Source organism: Lithobates pipiens, unplaced genomic scaffold (genome assembly GCF_037356315.1).
Source record: "Lithobates pipiens isolate NorthernLeopardFrog02 unplaced genomic scaffold, aLitPip1_a1.2 Scaffold_28, whole genome shotgun sequence".
Classification (NCBI taxonomy): domain Eukaryota; kingdom Metazoa; phylum Chordata; class Amphibia; order Anura; family Ranidae; genus Lithobates; species Lithobates pipiens.
This window is the reverse complement of record NW_027507789.1, coordinates 21,268,042-21,284,722: the sequence shown is the minus strand read 5'-3', so window position 1 is coordinate 21,284,722 and position 16,681 is coordinate 21,268,042. Positions and strand designations below refer to the sequence as shown.

Here is a 16,681-nt window from a genome sequence, read left to right as displayed (position 1 = left end):
ACTTGTACAAATACTTGGTATCGGTGTAACCCTAATTGTATTCTAACAGCCACTTCAGGCCGAATGCCCAAAGAGTGGCTGCATCTGATTGGATGCAGCTGTTCTTTGTATGACATTTTTCCATCTGAGCAGTAGAGATCCAACAGGGTCTGCCACTTTGAATTTCAGCTGTGTGATCAGGAAATTTACAGAGTGTTCAGGTAAAAGCACATTTTGCTACAAATGCAGATGCCAGATAAGTCACTTCGGTAGCCCTCCTTTCTCTCTCTCAAACTGGGGAAATCTCTTCTCTAGACGCCAGTTAAGGCCCAGTTCGCTTTGCACATGTTGCACCCCATTCAGTGCAAAGAACCCATTCTAATAGGAGCGACTACTTCTGGTACGACTTTTGGCATGACTTGTGTTGGCTTCTATAAGACCCCTTTCACACTGGGGCGTTTTTCAGGCGCTTTAGCGTTTAAAAAAATCGCCTGTAAAGTGCTTGAAAGAAGCCGCAACTGCAATCCCAATGTAAAAGCCCAAGTGCTTTCACACTGAGATCCCTTTCACACTGGGGCATTTTTCAGGCGCTTTCAGCTGGCAGTGCGTCAAAAAAAAGTCCGGCAAGCAGCTTCTTTGCAGCGCGTTTGGAGCGTTGAATACACCGCTCCTAAAGCACCCCCTCCTATCGAAATCAATGGGAAGCGCCTGAAAAACGCCTGAAAAGCGCTTTTGGCAACAGCGGTTTGCGGGAGCTTTTAACCCTTTATTTAGCCACTAGCAGGGGTTAAAATCGCCCCAATAAAAAAAATCGCCCAAAATAGCGCTAGAAAAAACGCCGGTAAAGCACTGCTAGTTTAAGCAGCTCTTTTATGAGCGTTTTTTGGGCGCTGACATTGTGAAAGGGCTCTTAAAGCACTTGGGCTTTCACATTGGGACTGCAGATGAGGCTTCTTTCAAGCGCTTCAGTCGCTTTTTTTAACGCTAAAGCGCCTGAAAAACGCCCCAGTGTGAAAGGGGTCTTAAAGAGTAATTAAGCAGAAAAGGTTGGGACTTTAAATGAGACACACGTCTCCATCCCTAAACTGATATGAAGCAAAGAGGTTTGGGACTTTAGATGAGGTGGGTGCGTGAGGCCAAGGGGCAGTCACCATTGTCTAAAATCATTTTATTAGGAAACAATAACATAGTATCATAATAGAGATGCAAGAACAGTCACATCATACAGTATATACACAATGATTAGTACATTATAAACAGAATGGAAAGCCTCCAGAGGATGCAGGGCAGAAAATCCTTAATAGTTGATGCACCCATTCTAAAATGACACAATCACAAAAGTTCTAAAAACACACTGATGTGTTTAAAACCCGATACAGGGGTTGATTGTTTGGTGCATGGCGTAAATCTGACGCTTTTCGTGTATCAAAACACACTTCAGGGGCAGTTTTCACCAAAATCTAAAAAAAAAAATAAAGGTTGGTAAATGGAGCTCAAAGTGCATTGTTGTGGGAAGGGTTATACGTATAAGGGAAGAGAAAAAGTCACTAATTCCCAGTGGATACTCGCATACCAGTACAGTGTGAACCCCAAGAGGACCGCAGGCCACCAAAAGGACCAGAGTCCGGAAACTGAGGGAGAAGCCTATAGAGGGAGGGCCGGGCGCACAAAGATGTCCCCCATGTGGTGAATGTGTCCACACTGGTGACTGATGATGATACTACGATTGGTGAAAATTGTGGAAAAGTGGTTAACGAATAAAGTGTGACTGGAAAATAACTAAAACCCAATAATCGCAGATTAAGACAAAAAAAAAAATGCCAGTGTGGTAGGATGTCTGAAGTGAATAAGAGGGGGAGGAGGTGGAAAGGGATAAAGGGTGGAGGGGGGGGGGGGAGAAAAGGAAAGAGAAAAAATGGGGGGGAGAAAAGGAAAGAGAGAAAAAATGGGGGGCAGAAAAGGAAAGAGAGAAAAAAAGGGGGGGGGGAGAAAAGGAAAGGGAGGGAAAAAAAGGGGGGAAAAAAGGGGGGGAGAAAAAAGGGGCGGGGAAGGAAAGAGAAAAAAGAGGGGGGGGGGGAGAAAAGGAAAGAGAAAAAAAGGGGGGAGAAAAGGAAAGAGAGAAAAAAAGGGGGGAGAAAAGGAAAGAGGGAAAAAAAGGGGGGAGGAAAGAGGGGAAAAAAGGGGTGGGGAAGGAAAGAGAAAAAAGAGGGGGGGGGTAAAAGGAAAGAGAAAAAGGGAAAGGAGGGGAAAGAAAGGGGAAGGAAGAGAAGAAAAGAAGTAAAAGAACGAATAAGAGCGCCAAAACTAAAATGAACAGAAGGAGTGAATGGCGGTAAAAATCTGAGTGGAAAGCTGGGGGAACTAAGAAAGACCCCCTTCCTGTGATGCGTGAATGATGGCCAAATGTATGTACCTGGTTAAAAACGTGCTGCCAGAGGACCGATGGGCACAAAATGAGGGCCATATATGTGCCCAGCCAGCCCCCACCCCCCAGGTTCCGCCCAGTGTCACATGGGGAAAATTCCAGAGCGCGTGGAGGCCTTGCCCAGCCCAGCGGCAAACGTTGCCCACAGGCTGGGGACGCCGCCATCCATGTGTTTAGCCAGATGTGAGACACAACTCCCATTAAAGAAGTCTTATGCAAGTCGTGCCAAAGTCTCATTCGACTTCAAAGTCACGGCAGTGTGAACCTGGGGCTTATCTCACACTGAACATCAAACAACATTTCAAATTTTCCCAGCTCTCTTCTGTGTACTACAAAAAAACATCTCCCTATATGATTGAGTGGGAGACTTTTGTAGTACAGACTAGGAGATTCACCTAGGATGACAATGCTGGGGCCCCATTGCTGGAACCATAAGTGAGCGTCATCACCCTAGGACAGAAAGCGTTACTGACGGTGTAATCAGCTGAAAGCCAATAAGGGGGAAAAATAACCCTGCATAACACAAATGCAGTCACCCCATCTAAGGACCAGTAAGCTGCAATACATTTACTTTTACTTTTTTTTTTTTTTCTTTGTTTTTGGGTTAAGCTTTACTAAAACTTGGTGTGTTTATCCAGACCACCAGATCTGTATTTCCTGAAAAAAAAATAAAACCCTGGAACTCCTATAAAAACTGGACAAAAGTGTACCCCACAGCAACCAATCAGATCCTAGAAGACCCATTTGTATAAGCCAGGGGGTCTCAAACTGGCAGCCCTCCAGCTGTTGCGAAACTACAATTCCCATCATGCTTCTGCCTATGGGAGTCATGTTTGTAACTGCCAGCCTTGCAATGCCTCATGGGACTTGTAGTTTAGCAACAGCTGGAGGGCCGCCTGTTTGAGACCCCTGATAAGCCCTTGTCTACACCAAGAAGTCTCCTCTCCTCCAGGCTCTACTCCTCCGGCTAGCAAGAAGTCTCTTTACCTGGTGGAAATGAAAGCTGTAGACTTCCTCTCTCTTTAAAGTGAGCCTATTATTTATTTAAAACTAAGATGATGTTTAAAGGTAAACTCCAGGCAAACGTATATATAAAAAGCCCCCACCAATTAATATAGTACAATTATCAACTAGCGCATCTTCCTGGAATAAATACACATTTATTGTAGAACAGATGTTGGCAGAGACCTGTGCTGCTCCATGCACAGCTCAGTCTATATTCTAATGATTGTGAATATACAGGTAAGTTTATTCTAGAAGAGACCTAGCAATAAAGAGCCCACTTTATTTTTTTATTTTTTAAGTTTAGTAACACTTTAACTGCGGTCACCATACTGCCTTTGATGTCTCTGTATGTAAATCTTAGTACTAGGTGTACAAAAAAACAAATCCTTTGGTAAGTCAAACAGCTTATATGTGTGTATCATTTGAGTATTTGGCTGTTTACTGGGAGTTCAGTTTTCAGGCACAAGAAGATCCCTGCAATTCATTTCTTGTCTAGAAATACTTCCTCTGTGCCCCACATGAGAGAACTTGCTTTGTAACAGAGACCTTAACTTATCCACGTGGGGCAGGAGCCTTGCCTTGCCCGTTGGCTGCCTCTGCAAAGAGCGTTTAGTGGTATTTAATGGGTAGAGCTTGTACCCAAAGTTTACATCTGATGTCAAAGTAAGTTTACCATGTGACAAGAGGCAGGAGAGGCTTTTTTGGATGTCGGCAGGCACCTTTTGTTTCCTGCTTGTAGGGGGGAGGGGAGATGATATAAAAATATATTACTAAAAGTATTGGGACACCTGCCTTTACATTAGAATGGGTGAAATGTGAATGGCAATAGAGGGGCATAGCTTTTTTTTTTTTTTTGGCTTATAATATGGTTTTGAAGATGCACTATATTACCAAAAGTATTGGGGCACCTGCTTTTACACGCACATGAACTTCAATGGCATCCCAGTCTTAGTCTGTAGGGTTCAATACTGGGTTGGCCCACCCTTTGCAGCTATAACAGCTTCAACTCTTCTGGGAAGGCCGTCCACAAGGTTTAGGAGTGTGTCTATGGTACAGAACGTGATCAGAAATGTCCCCCTAATGAGGAACAGAGCAATGAAAACGCAAGAGATTCAAACCTTTCTTTGCCAAATCCAACAGTAAAATGAGTAAAACCTATATCCGAGTTTTAGTATCTTGGGTTTAGTTTGTGATTTTATAGCTAGCTAAGCTCATTCATTCAGATGAGGGACTTAAACTTGTGGCAGAATACCTCAAACCAATCAGATTCCAGTATTCTTTTATTTAAAAATTAGGATCTAATTGGTTGCTGTGTGATAAATATATCCTCCAACCCACTTTTTCCTTTCCTCCCACTTTTTATTTTTTCATTGAAAGCGAGTAGTAGCTAGATTGTGTAGATGGGTGCTGTACCTAAAAACATTGACCTATGAACTGAATCTGTCACTTTACCGGCTACACTGATTTCTCGCTGCAAGGATTCGGGATGAAGACTTGTCTCCATTTATATGAAGTGTCAACAAAATATGCAGATCTTGGGTTTAAATGGTCATTATAGTTTTATTATTGTATTGTAACTTTAATTATCTGCTCTCATGTTGTAAAGAGCTGCACAAACTGTTGGGCGCTAAATAAATCTATTATTAATAATAATATTATTATTAATAATAATAATAATTAATAATAATAATATTATATTAGTAGTAGTATTAGTATTACTATTAGTAGTAGTAGTAGTAGTAGTTTTAGTAGTATTATTATTAGTAGTAGTTTTAGTAGTAGTAGTAGTAGTAGTATTAGCATTATTAATTTTCCTTCAGAAGATATGAAGTCTTGAACAGCAGGAACTTATTTAATAAAAAATAAAAATAAAAAATACTCTCTATAGTGAGAGAATAGTGTGCTTGTCCAAACTCTTTGCTTGTACTAGCTGTCAGCACTGTATAAAGTCTATAAAGCCCCAGCTACATACAGTAGACAGCCCTGTCTGACTCCTGGAAGAAAATTGGGTTAAGCAAGTAACTGAAGCTATACTATTTTTTTTTTTTTTTTTGTTATGAATACAAAGCTTTTTCTGGCTGAGGTGGAAAATGACATTATACACACCACAGCCAATCAGAGGAAGCTTTGTATTCATAAAAAAAAAAAAAAAAAAAAAGAATAGTCTTAGCTACATACAGTATACAGCGCTGTGTTCCGGCACCTGGAACTAAATCAACTCGGGTTGAGCACTGCTTAGCCATTCACAGGAAGTCTTTTTATTTTTTTGAATGAATACAAAGCTTCCTCTGGCTGAGGCGGAGATCATGATGTCTTCCTCCACCTCCGCCAATCAGAGGAAGCTTTGTATTCATTTGCAAAATGAAAAGTGCACCGAAATGGAAATTTTGGTTTCCAAAAACTTAGGATGTACAAAACTGAAAATGACCATTTAAAAAATTATATTTGGATGTTTTTAGATATAATTATATTATGTTTTGCCTTTTTAATTAACGTGATTGTAACGCCTCGTTTGTTTTTTTTTAAACCAAAAAAAGTCATACTTGCCTGCTCTGTTGCAGTGGTTTTGCAACAGCCCCTCATGTGATCCTGGCCACTCCCTCCTGTCGAGTGCCCCTACAGCAAGCCGCTTGCTATGAGGACACCCGAGCCGAGTCACCGCTCTGTGTCCGCGTCTCTCTCTCTCTCTCTCTCTCTCTCTCTCTCTCTCTCTCTCTCTCTCTCTCTCTCTCTCTCTGCTGATTCTGACAGCAGCGGGAGCCAATGGCGCCACTGCTGTGTCTCAGCCAATCGGAAAGGAGAGTCTGAGATGGGCGAGACGCTCGTTGACATCGCTAGACAGAGATTGGCTCAGGTAAGTATTGGCGGCTGCTGGGCTGGCTGCTGCTCACAGGTTTTTTTTTTTTTTCTTTTTAGCTTAATGAATATGAATTTATTGTTGGCACCTTTTTAGCGCAAGTAAAGGTTTGGCTGACTGACTTTGACAGCTGCAGGAGCCAATGGCACCGCTGCTGTGTCTCAGCCAATTGGGAGGAGTGTCCTGAATGGCTTAGACATTCGTGGACATCGCTGGAGAAAGATGCAGCTCAGGTACATAATCAAGAGGATGCTGGAGAGGCTGCTACACGCAGGTTTATCTTAATGCATAAAATGCATTAAGATAATAAAAAAACCTTCTGCCTTTACAACTCCTTTTTAATACAGAGCTGACAGCTGCTGCACATATTAGTGAAGCAAATGGTTTGTTTGGACCATCTTGTTCCAAACTAACTATATAAAAATTCTGTAAAACGTGGTGTTGGGCTCCAACGTTTCCCCGCACAATTCTGCTAACATTTCCTTTTGCAGCTTGGAGCGCACTGTGAGAGTTGGCCTGTCAGACGGCGCCAGCTCTCAACCAATCAGCATGGTTTCTGAACGGTCTTATCCCTCCTCCCTCAGGTGTAGGTGCTGCCATCTTCAATAAGCTAATCGGTATTAGCCTGGTTCCCTACTGCGCATTCGCAAGTCGTGCTGCGCATCCTTACTGGTCCCTGCTGTCTTCTGGGACCTGTGTATCACCCAGAAGACAGCGGGGGGGGGGGGGGCACTGACATGGCGTAGATCGCCTTGGAATCTGCAGCGGTCTGTCTGAAGTGGGAGCAAATACCTGTATTAGGCAGATATCTGCTCCCCCCTGAAAGGTGTCAAATGTGACACCGGAGGGGGGTACCGGAAAAGCGCAAGTTCTATTTACGGGTGAAAATCCGTTTTTAAGGTGAAAACAGTGTTTAAATTACAACCCCTTTTTATTCTTCCTGTCAGAATGTATCGGGCTTCTTTGTACGAGGAAGCCAATACAGTGACAGATCTGCAGGAGACCTGCGTGGCATCAGCGATTTGCTGAATTTCCAGGCTCCTGCAACAAAAACGAATGCAAATTGCAAAAGGTGAACTTATCCTTTTTTTTTTTTTTTTTTTTTTTTTTTAATGGCCCTCCCACTGACTGTAAATACTTTTTGCTTCTCTGATGCTCTGTCTAGGAGCAGAGTTACCCAGAGGAGTAAGGCTACTGAAGTGATGTGCTGGCAGGACGGTAAAAAAAAAAGTCCTGCAAGCAGCATCTTTGCAGTGCTGTAGGAGCGGTGTATACACGTCTCCTAAAGCGATCCTGCCCATTGAAATCAATGGGGCAGCGCCGGCAAAGCAGTGCTTTGCTGATGGCTTTAACCGTTTTTCTGCCACTAGTGGGGCTTATAAGCTCCCCGCTAGCAGCCAAATAGTGCCACTAAAAATAGACACCCCCAACGCTCCAGTGTGAAAGTAGCCTAAAGGAATCATGTGACATGGTCTCCTTCCTCCTGTGTGACCATGCTAGTGCGTAGCCTCTTCAGCACCTTGTAAAGTTGCATGCGAGTCGGTGGGTGGGTGTACTAGGAAGTGCTATCTGCCCAACTACTGAAGTCAGAACTTTGACCCGTGTACAAGTTTGTGTTGAAGCCACAGAATGAGCATAGCAGGAGGAGAGGGGACAGCAGTGCTGTAGGTTCCCTAAGCACAGGTTCTCTTTAGTGGCTTGATAGAAATATTAATTATAATATTTTTTTGCCGACCGGCTCCTGTATATATGCATCAGCATTTTTAAAGACGATATCTCGGTAACTGCAGCAGCTGCTGCCATAACTGAGATATCCATCTTTTAAGCCAGGGGTCCCGTTTACGATAATGGTGGTCTCTGCAGCGGATTCGCCTTAAAATCACCATTGGCGGCGGGAGAGCGGCCACCCCGCTTACGTGGCGTAACATTTTCTTTCACAATATAAAAAAAGTGAGATTTTTTCCCCAAAAAAGTGCGCTTGTAGGACCGCTGCGCAAATACGGTGTGACAAAGTATTGCAATAACCGCCATTTTATTCTCTCAGTTGTTAGGGGGGAAAAAGTATAATGTTTGGGAGTTCTAAGTAATTTTCTAGCAAAAAAAAACATGTTTTTAACTTGTAAACAAGGAGTCTGAAAAAGAGCCCTGGTCTTTAAGTGGTTATAAAAAAAAAATAATAATAATGTTTTTTGACTTTAATAACAAACATGTAATGCCTGCTCTGTGCAGTGGTGTTGCACAGAGTGGCTACTCCCCCCCCCCCCTCCCTCCTCCCTCCCTCCTTCCTCCCTCCTTCCTCCTCCTTCTCCTTCCTCCTTCTTGGGTGGCAATCTTGGCCCCTCCTCCCCCCTCCTTCTTGGGTGGCAATCTTGGCCCCTCCTCCCCCCTCCTTCTTGGGTGGCAATCTTGGCCCCTCCTCCCCCCTCCTTCTTGGGTGGCAATCTTGGCCCCTCCTCCCCCCTCCTTCTTGGGTGGCAATCTTGGCCCCTCCTCCTCCCTCCTTCTTGGCGGCTCCTCCCTCCTTCTCCCTCCTTGGGTGGCAATCTTGGCTCCTCCTCCTCTTTCTCCTCCTTCTTCGTCTCCTTCTTCTCCTCCTTCTTCGTCTCCTTCTTCCTCTTCCTCCTTCGTCTCTTCCTCCTCCCTCCTTCGTCTCCTCTTCCTCCTCCCTCCTTCGTCTCCTCTTCCTCCTCCCTCCTTCGTCTCCTCTTCCTCCTCCCTCCTTCGTCTCCTCTTCCTCCTCCCTCCTTCGTCTCCTCTTCCTCCTCCCTCCTTCGTCTCCTCTTCCTCCTCCCTCCTTCGTCTCCTCTTCCTCCTCCCTCCTTCGTCTCCTCTTCCTCCTCCCTCCTTCGTCTCCTCTTCCTCCTCCCTCCTTCGTCTCCTCTTCCTCCTCCCTCCTTCGTCTCCTCTTCCTCTTCTTAGGACTACCATAGCAAGATGTTGGCTATAGGGAGAGCGTAGTCTGCGCAATCCCAAACTGTCTTTGGAGCTGCACTACATAGCTTTGCATAGCAGGTCTTAGGCCTGCCCCCCACTTCCTCTTCACTGCATCCGATTGACAGCAGCAAGAGCCAATGTTTCCTGCTGTTCAAAGTGGAAAAGAGGGGAGAATAGATACAGCCGTGCACAGCTCTGATCTCTTCCCCTCTCTCTTCCCCTTCACACAGGGAATGGGGGCACAGAGAAACAGAAAACATGTTACCTTAATGCAAACAATGCCTTTTAGGTTTAGTAACATTTTAAGGTAAAGCTATTTCATTTTGAATAGAGCAGAGAATAGCAAAGCCAGCCATAGACGGTGCAATTTTTCTTTGTTTGCAGGAAAAAATAATCGCTCGATTTTTCCCATCAACACAGGAATGTGGGGACATTGAGGTCAGAAGATTGTCGCGCTCTATCCACAACTAAAATTTAAAAAAAAAAGGCCTAAGTTAGGATTCAGGAAGGAGATGGAGATTTTATTCATTTTTTTTTTTTTTCTGATTTTGTACCGATTTTATTGATTCAGATTGTAACCTTATTCCTTTTGCCTTACAGATTCCAAGTCGGGTGGCATCCAGCGGTTTCCCTTCCACCGTGCACCGATGATCACATTCCTCTTGGAGGGTGGTTTAATGCATGGCTAACCTTTTTTCAGTGGTTTCACTAGCAAAAAAAAAAATCAATAAAAATAAAAAAAAAATAAAAAATCTCACAGCCACAACAGAACCCTGAATTAAAAAAAGAACCAAATGGAAAATGGAGCTTTACATGCTTTTTACCAAGATAATAATCTGAGCAATTACCAGCTGGCGGGACGGAGTTTGTGGAGTGGCGCGATAACCATGCAAGAACTTTGAGCACCCGTGTGCAAGCGTAGACTCTTGACGCCAAATACAGAATTGCCATCTTTTACTTTTTTTCAGGGGCCCTTTTTATTCTGTACGTTAAATGTATTTTTCCTTTTTTTTGTGTGTTTAGAAAAAAAAAAAAAATAATTCCATCTGTCAGTGCCAGACTTGTCTGCTTCCATAGGGACAGCAGTTTTGTAGCATGTAAGGTGAGCAGTTGGTAATTTTTACTGGAAAAGTGTCCAGGCGAGGATGGGCTTCGTTTTCATCTTCTTTTTTTTTTTTTTTTTCTCTCCTCCCTTTAATGAATATTTAATTTTTTTTTTTTTTTTTTTAATTTGTGTGTTTTTCCCCTTTTTTAAATTTTTAGTTTTCCCAAGTAAAGTACATATTTTGTTCACATTTTTAATTCTTCGACTTTTTTTTTTTTTTTTTTTTATCGGGGTCGATAAAAGCATTCCTATGCATAGCTGTTATAGGTTTAACGCAGCATTGGCGTTCATGGTGTCAAAAAAAAAATTGTTACCTCTATTTTCTACGGGAAAAAAAAAAATATTTTTTTTTTCCTCAGTCTTTGTTCTAAAACATATCACTGTTGTTGTATAGACACCATTTAGTTCCATATCGGAAGTCACGATCTTGTCCATTTGTAGATTTTTTGAAGCCTTGGATAGTATCGGATCATTGCATCGCCACTGTTCTCGAAGCCTCAAGTTATCACTGTAGCAAATAAAATTTTCGAAGGCCACTTCAGTGTTCGTAGAGTTTGACATCAGCTTGTCCCAACGTGCATCCCTCGCGTACGATGAGCCGCAGTGCGAAACCCTTCGGAGGTGCTGGCTCATAAGATGGGTTGCCCACAAGAAAGGATGTTTTTTGGGGGGGGGGTTTTTTGGCAATATTGACGATTGTCTAAATTTTGTGATGGGTGGGTGGGGCTAGCGGGAGGTGGGAGGGGAAAGGGGTGGGTTTCAAATGTTCGATGTGGTCTATTGGTTGTGTTTTTAAAAGGTTTAAATATCTTCTTCCTTCTGTAGCCTTCACAGCAATCCTTTTTATGGTACAGGAGTGTGTTAGGTGGGTATTTACAGTACTAAGTAGGGCTTTGTGTTCTTGTTGTAAGGGAGTTTTACTGATTATTTCTTAAAAATAACGTGAGGCTTGTCCCAGAAGGAGTTGTCCTTGTATGCTAGTATAAAACCGTAAGACTTTTTTGCGCATGTCCCATGTTCCTTGTACGATTCTTCACAGCGTGCTTTTTTTTTTTTTTTTTTCTGTTTTTTTTCTTTGTAAATATCTGTGAATGTCCTGTTAACTGACCGACTTTTCTAACCACTGTACACAAGATCTTTGCGTCTATTCCAGCCGAGGGGAGCGATCCTTCCCTTGTTTTTCTTTTTTTGCCATAAAACGACCGAATGTTTTCCTGGGATCGGGAAACAAAAAAATCCTGTACATTGATACTTATTGCTCAAACAACAATTTGTATCACTACTGTATTTGTGTACTTTACAAATTGTGTAAATAATAAATTCGTAACTTCTACGTTGTCTGTGTAAAATGTTTTGTGCATGCCTGACGCTAAAGGGGAATTTTACTATTTTTTTTTTTTTTTGAGAGGCGTTTACAGCTGTAAGCCCTTGTACACACGGTCGGAGATTTCGACAACCAAATCCGTCGGATCTTGTCCGAAACTGTTGCATACACACGGTCGGACTAAGTTGTCGAAAAATCCGATCATTCAGAACGCGATGACGTAATTTCGTTACGATGGGACTACATTCAGGCTAGTAGCCAATAGCTTTGATGTAGGAATTTGATCTGAGCATGCGTGGCACTTGGTCCGACCAAAATTCTCTACACATGATCGGAGTATGTCCGATCGAACCAGTTGGTCGGAAAATATTTCCAACAAGTTGGAAAATTTGGGTCCGACGGAATCAGTCCGATGCATACCACACACAGTCGGATTATCCGACAACACGGTCCGATAGGACACTTTCTGACGGATTCTCCGACCGTGTGTACAAGGGCTAAGTATTTGAACCAGGCTTCTATTTCTGACATTTTAACCCCTTTACACCGAAGGGTAAAACAAATATATTAATGCCTAAGCACAATTTTTCAACTTTGACATGCGTTAGTAAACCTGTACATATCAGCACAACTACTTTGTGCATCCAGGTGGACTATAACACGTTTTGTTTTTTTCTTAGGACAAATTGAGCTTTCATTTGATGGTAAATGGGAATAGATGCCTCCCAGATTTTTATTTATTTATTTTTTTCGCAGGAAAACTGTCCCCAAAAAAGGTTTTTATTCTAAATTTAACTGTATATTTCTTGCCATTTCCATAACCTACCACCAAAGACCAACCGAAAACAAAATGCTCCTGACAATCAAAGCGATGCCACATATGTGTATGTTAGTTGTTGTTTGTACTGGTAGTACAGCCCAGAGACCATAGTGTGCATTTTGCTTTTTTTATTTTATTTTTTATCCTGCCTAAAACACACCAACACTAACTAACTGATACTGATTATAAAAAAAATGCTGATCCTGACCCAAACACTAACCCTGGGGCTGACCTAGCTCAAACCTTGATCTAGGTTTTTTTGTATTTATTTTTTTATTTTTGTATACATTTTTTTATTTATTTTTTTATTTTTTTGTAAGTGTTGGTTTTGTTTTTATTTTAATTTTAATTTTTTTCCGCTTTTTTTTTTTTTTTTTTTTTTTCCTTTTTTATCTCTGCAAGGACAATGATGCAATGTATCGGTCTCATCCATTCAGACAGAAAACATGGGGGGTGGGCTTTACAGTGACTGATCACAACACTCAAATGCCCCGGTATCGGGAGTTCTGGGTCCCGATCATTGGAACGGTGCCCAGGGCTCTTGGTGACACTCCGGTCTCTATGCTTGGACACACAAAGGGAGATACTCAAATATGTGGCCCCATGGAGGAAAAAAAAGCCCAGTCTAGTGGGGCCGCATATTTTTCATACGGATGGTGCGAAGGGTTTAAGAAAGTGTTGAAGCCCAATTCTAGCCAAAACATTTTATTTTTCCCTTTTTGGAAAGAGTGGGAAAGTTTTGGCTTTTTATAGCTTTGTCTTTTGGAAAAATTACACCTTGCATCTCATTCCGGAGTACCCACGCTATAGAGTATAAAAACGGCAATAAACACAGCACTATCATTAACATGAATCACAATAACCTAAGTGGCAGTATTAGACTATGAACGCAGTTCAAGCTGGGTAAACCAAACTTCCGTAGTCACCAGGATGCATGTATAAAATCAAAGAATCGCCTCACGCCTGCCCCGCTAACCTAGTCTCTACCAAAGCCACACCTCCTGACCTGTTTCGTCCCACCCACTGGAGCTTAATCATCAGGCCAATAAGGATATCAAAATGTGTTTGTCTTTATATCACACAACTCGTATTTAATATTAATCCTTTCATGCCCAAGGGTAAAACAGATATTAATGCCTAAGCACAATTTTGCAACTTAGACATGAGTTGGTAAAACCGTACATATCATCACAACTACTTTGTGCATCCAAGTGGATTATATCTTTAATGAATGAAAGGGATGGTCCCACGGGTAGCTGGGCTGGGGAGGTAGGAGCTAGATGATGGGCATCCTCCAATCATAAATGAGGTGGGCTATGACTTGCTGCAGCTTCTAAGGCTCCGTTCACACCTGAACTATTTGGATCGCAAGTGCAACCATGTTATTTCTTAATGGCACCCCAAACTCGAGGGGGAAATGTTGTCGAGCCCCAAATGCCAGTACAATCATGTCAACAATCGTGACCACACACGCTCCTGGCTCTGTTGCCAAGATTTGGTACATGAGCTTCTCTTGGAGTGTGTGTGTGTGTGTGTGTGTGTGTGTGTGTGTGTGTGTGTGTGTGTGTGTGTGTGTGTGTGTGTGGGGCGCGCTTATTCAAATGAATGGTGCCACTCCAAAAACACTCCTCCAAAAAAGCTAAAAATAAAATGAGCTGTATGTAGTAGTCCTACAACTTCCTCCCATCTATGCTATACAGCCCAGGTAGACAAGTCTACTGTGCCTCCTGTATTCTGCCAGTTGCTGCATCCGATTGGATTCAGCTGAACATTTTTCACCTGGCTTCATTCTTGAAATCGATGGGTATCAGGCAGGAGGGGGGCCATCCGTGCCACCATGTAGCAAACTTGGCAGGAACTGGTTGAAATTCGCAATAGTGTGGACCCAGTCTTACACCCTGCAAATTGGATGTGAGTTTCACCGTATCCAATTCACATTTCAGGTGACCGGCTCTCTATGGAGCCGGTGCGAATTTGCACAGGAGTCCTGTGCACCTTCTGGACCGTTTTCAGGTCTGAATTTGGGCTGAAATGGTGAATGGGGATGCACCAGATGACTACTTTGAGATGTTCTATGCTTAAAGCGGCTTTCCGGCAAAAATTTTATTTATTTTTTTAATTGATCCTAGCATTATTTCTAATGAAATACAAAAAAAGTATACAATGATCATGATCGATTTAGCAAAAATATACATTTCTTACTGCATCTTTTCTGCCTCCTGTTGTGGCCATTACCATTATGATTGCGGGCATGTGAAGCCTAATCGAGATCTTTTCCTGGGTTAGCTTTGGAGAGGCGCATGCTGGGTAACCAGCAGGCACCTCTCGATCTCGCGCATGCACGATTCACCGGCTGTAGCGCTGATTTTTTCTAAAGTTACCATAATGAAGGGCGGTGACGGAGGAAGGTCCCGCCTCATTGTGGTAACATCACAGTACTGCCCACAGACTACTGGAGAGGGAGGAAGTGACGAGGAGCTCCACGGAGTAGGAAGTGGCAGATTAGGACTACATAACAGGGCAATTCTAGTAAGTATAAAAAAAAAAATATTTCCGTTTTTTTTTTTAATAGGTTTAGAGGAGTCCGATTCTGAAAAAAATCATTCTAAAGTGCAAAGTTTCAAGCCACCAAACAGGCACGCTTCTTCACGCATTAAATACTTTGTGACTTAAAGTGGTTGTAAACCCTTACAACCAACTTTGACCTACAGGTAAGCCTAGATTAAGGCTTGTGACGGCTTCGCCGAATGACAGCGGTGAGACCCACTGAGAAGATGGATGCGGCGGACTACAGGGGACAGCGGTGACTTCGCTGGCTCCAGTGTCAGGTAAGTGACACATAATGGACTACTATGTGTAGTCCATTATGCTTTACCTTTGCAGGGAATGAAAGAGGAAGTAAACCCATTAGGGTTTACTTCCTCTTTAAACCAAGGTTCTCTGCTGATTACTTTTTTTTTTTTTTTTGTAGCTTTAGTTTCTGTTGCTTCATTTTCATTTGTGTAACCTGAAAGTATGCGGTCAGAATACCTTGTAATTGTTATGAAACCTGGTAATAATTTTGGTATTCCTTGTTTCACTTTTATACTAGTAGCCTGAAAAAGAGTTGGGTCCCATCACGTTTCACTTTTATACTTGGTGACCTGATTGACCCCTTAATGTAGAAATACAACGCCAGATCGACTCTCCTGTGCTGGATCACGCATATAATATGTGATCCAGCGCTGCTGGGTAGAGGGAGGGCGTGTGCCTGCCGCACCAGCTGTCCTGTGACTTGTCCCAGCACAATCTGATCAGCAGGTGCCAGGCAATGATTGACCACTGGCATCTGCTGATCGGCCTTTGCACCTACAAGTGACAACAGCATGCCCACCTCTTATGAAGATCTGCGGTGTCCCTCAATGTCCTTGGAGAAAAGGCGAGTACAACAATCTCGTTTTCTGATTAAGGACCCGTTCACACCAGCCCGCACGATAAAACGATCCATTTTAGCATATGAGCTGTGCTTTGTGTTTTTTTTTTTTTTGTTATTTTACTGAAATGTCAAAATTACATTTCGTTCATTTTTATGCTCCAACTGAATTTATGTGAGCTTTGGTGAAAAATACTACAACCAACCTCCAAGGCAGTATTGTGACTATAACAGCACATGTATCAACTATTGTATACAAAAGGGGTTTATTTACTAAAGGCAAATCCACTCTGCACTTCAAGTGCACTTGCTGTAGATCTGGGGGGGAAGATCTGAAATGAGGGGAAGCTCTGCTGACTCTATCATCTAATCATGTGCAAGCTAAAATGCTGTTTTTTTTTTTTTCCTTGCATGTCCCATGATTTTGCTCACAGTGGATGCAGATGCCGTATTGTATAATGCACGCATGTCAAACAGATTTTTATTTGGGCTTCATGCAACCCGCTAGCTCTTTTTTGACCCTTAGCGGCTTGGAAATTTAAATTAAACAAGGCCCAAATTGATAAAGGCTACACTTAGTGACCCTGTAATTAAAAAAAACAATTCCAAATAGGTATACTTGTAAAGGTTGAGAAGAAATATTTGCATTTCCCTTGCCACTCCAGCGAGGAACCTGACATTTTTTGGAGTGCCGATCTCCTGGTCCCCCGTGGAGCTCAAACGTTTCTTCCAACAGCCTCCACCTCGCCTAAGGACAAAGTAACAACATTTTATTATACTTACTGTAATTTTTCTTTCCTGGTGCCTATCCGTGGCAGCA

General features: G+C 42.7%; 1 protein-coding gene across 3 annotated transcripts in view; it reads left to right on the top strand.

Annotated features, from left to right (window-relative positions):
- CSNK1D (casein kinase 1 delta) overlaps positions 1-11,638 on the top strand; it is a 57,111-nt gene extending 45,473 nt beyond the window's left edge. For all 3 annotated transcript variants that reach the window (XM_077458887.1, XM_077458886.1, XM_077458885.1), the window contains one exon: positions 9,801-11,638. In XM_077458887.1, coding sequence (XP_077315013.1) covers positions 9,801-9,889 — 89 coding nt within the window. In that variant the 3' untranslated portion in view covers positions 9,890-11,638. The remainder of the gene's footprint in view (positions 1-9,800) is intronic.
- Positions 11,639-16,681: the final 5,043 nt, after the last annotated feature.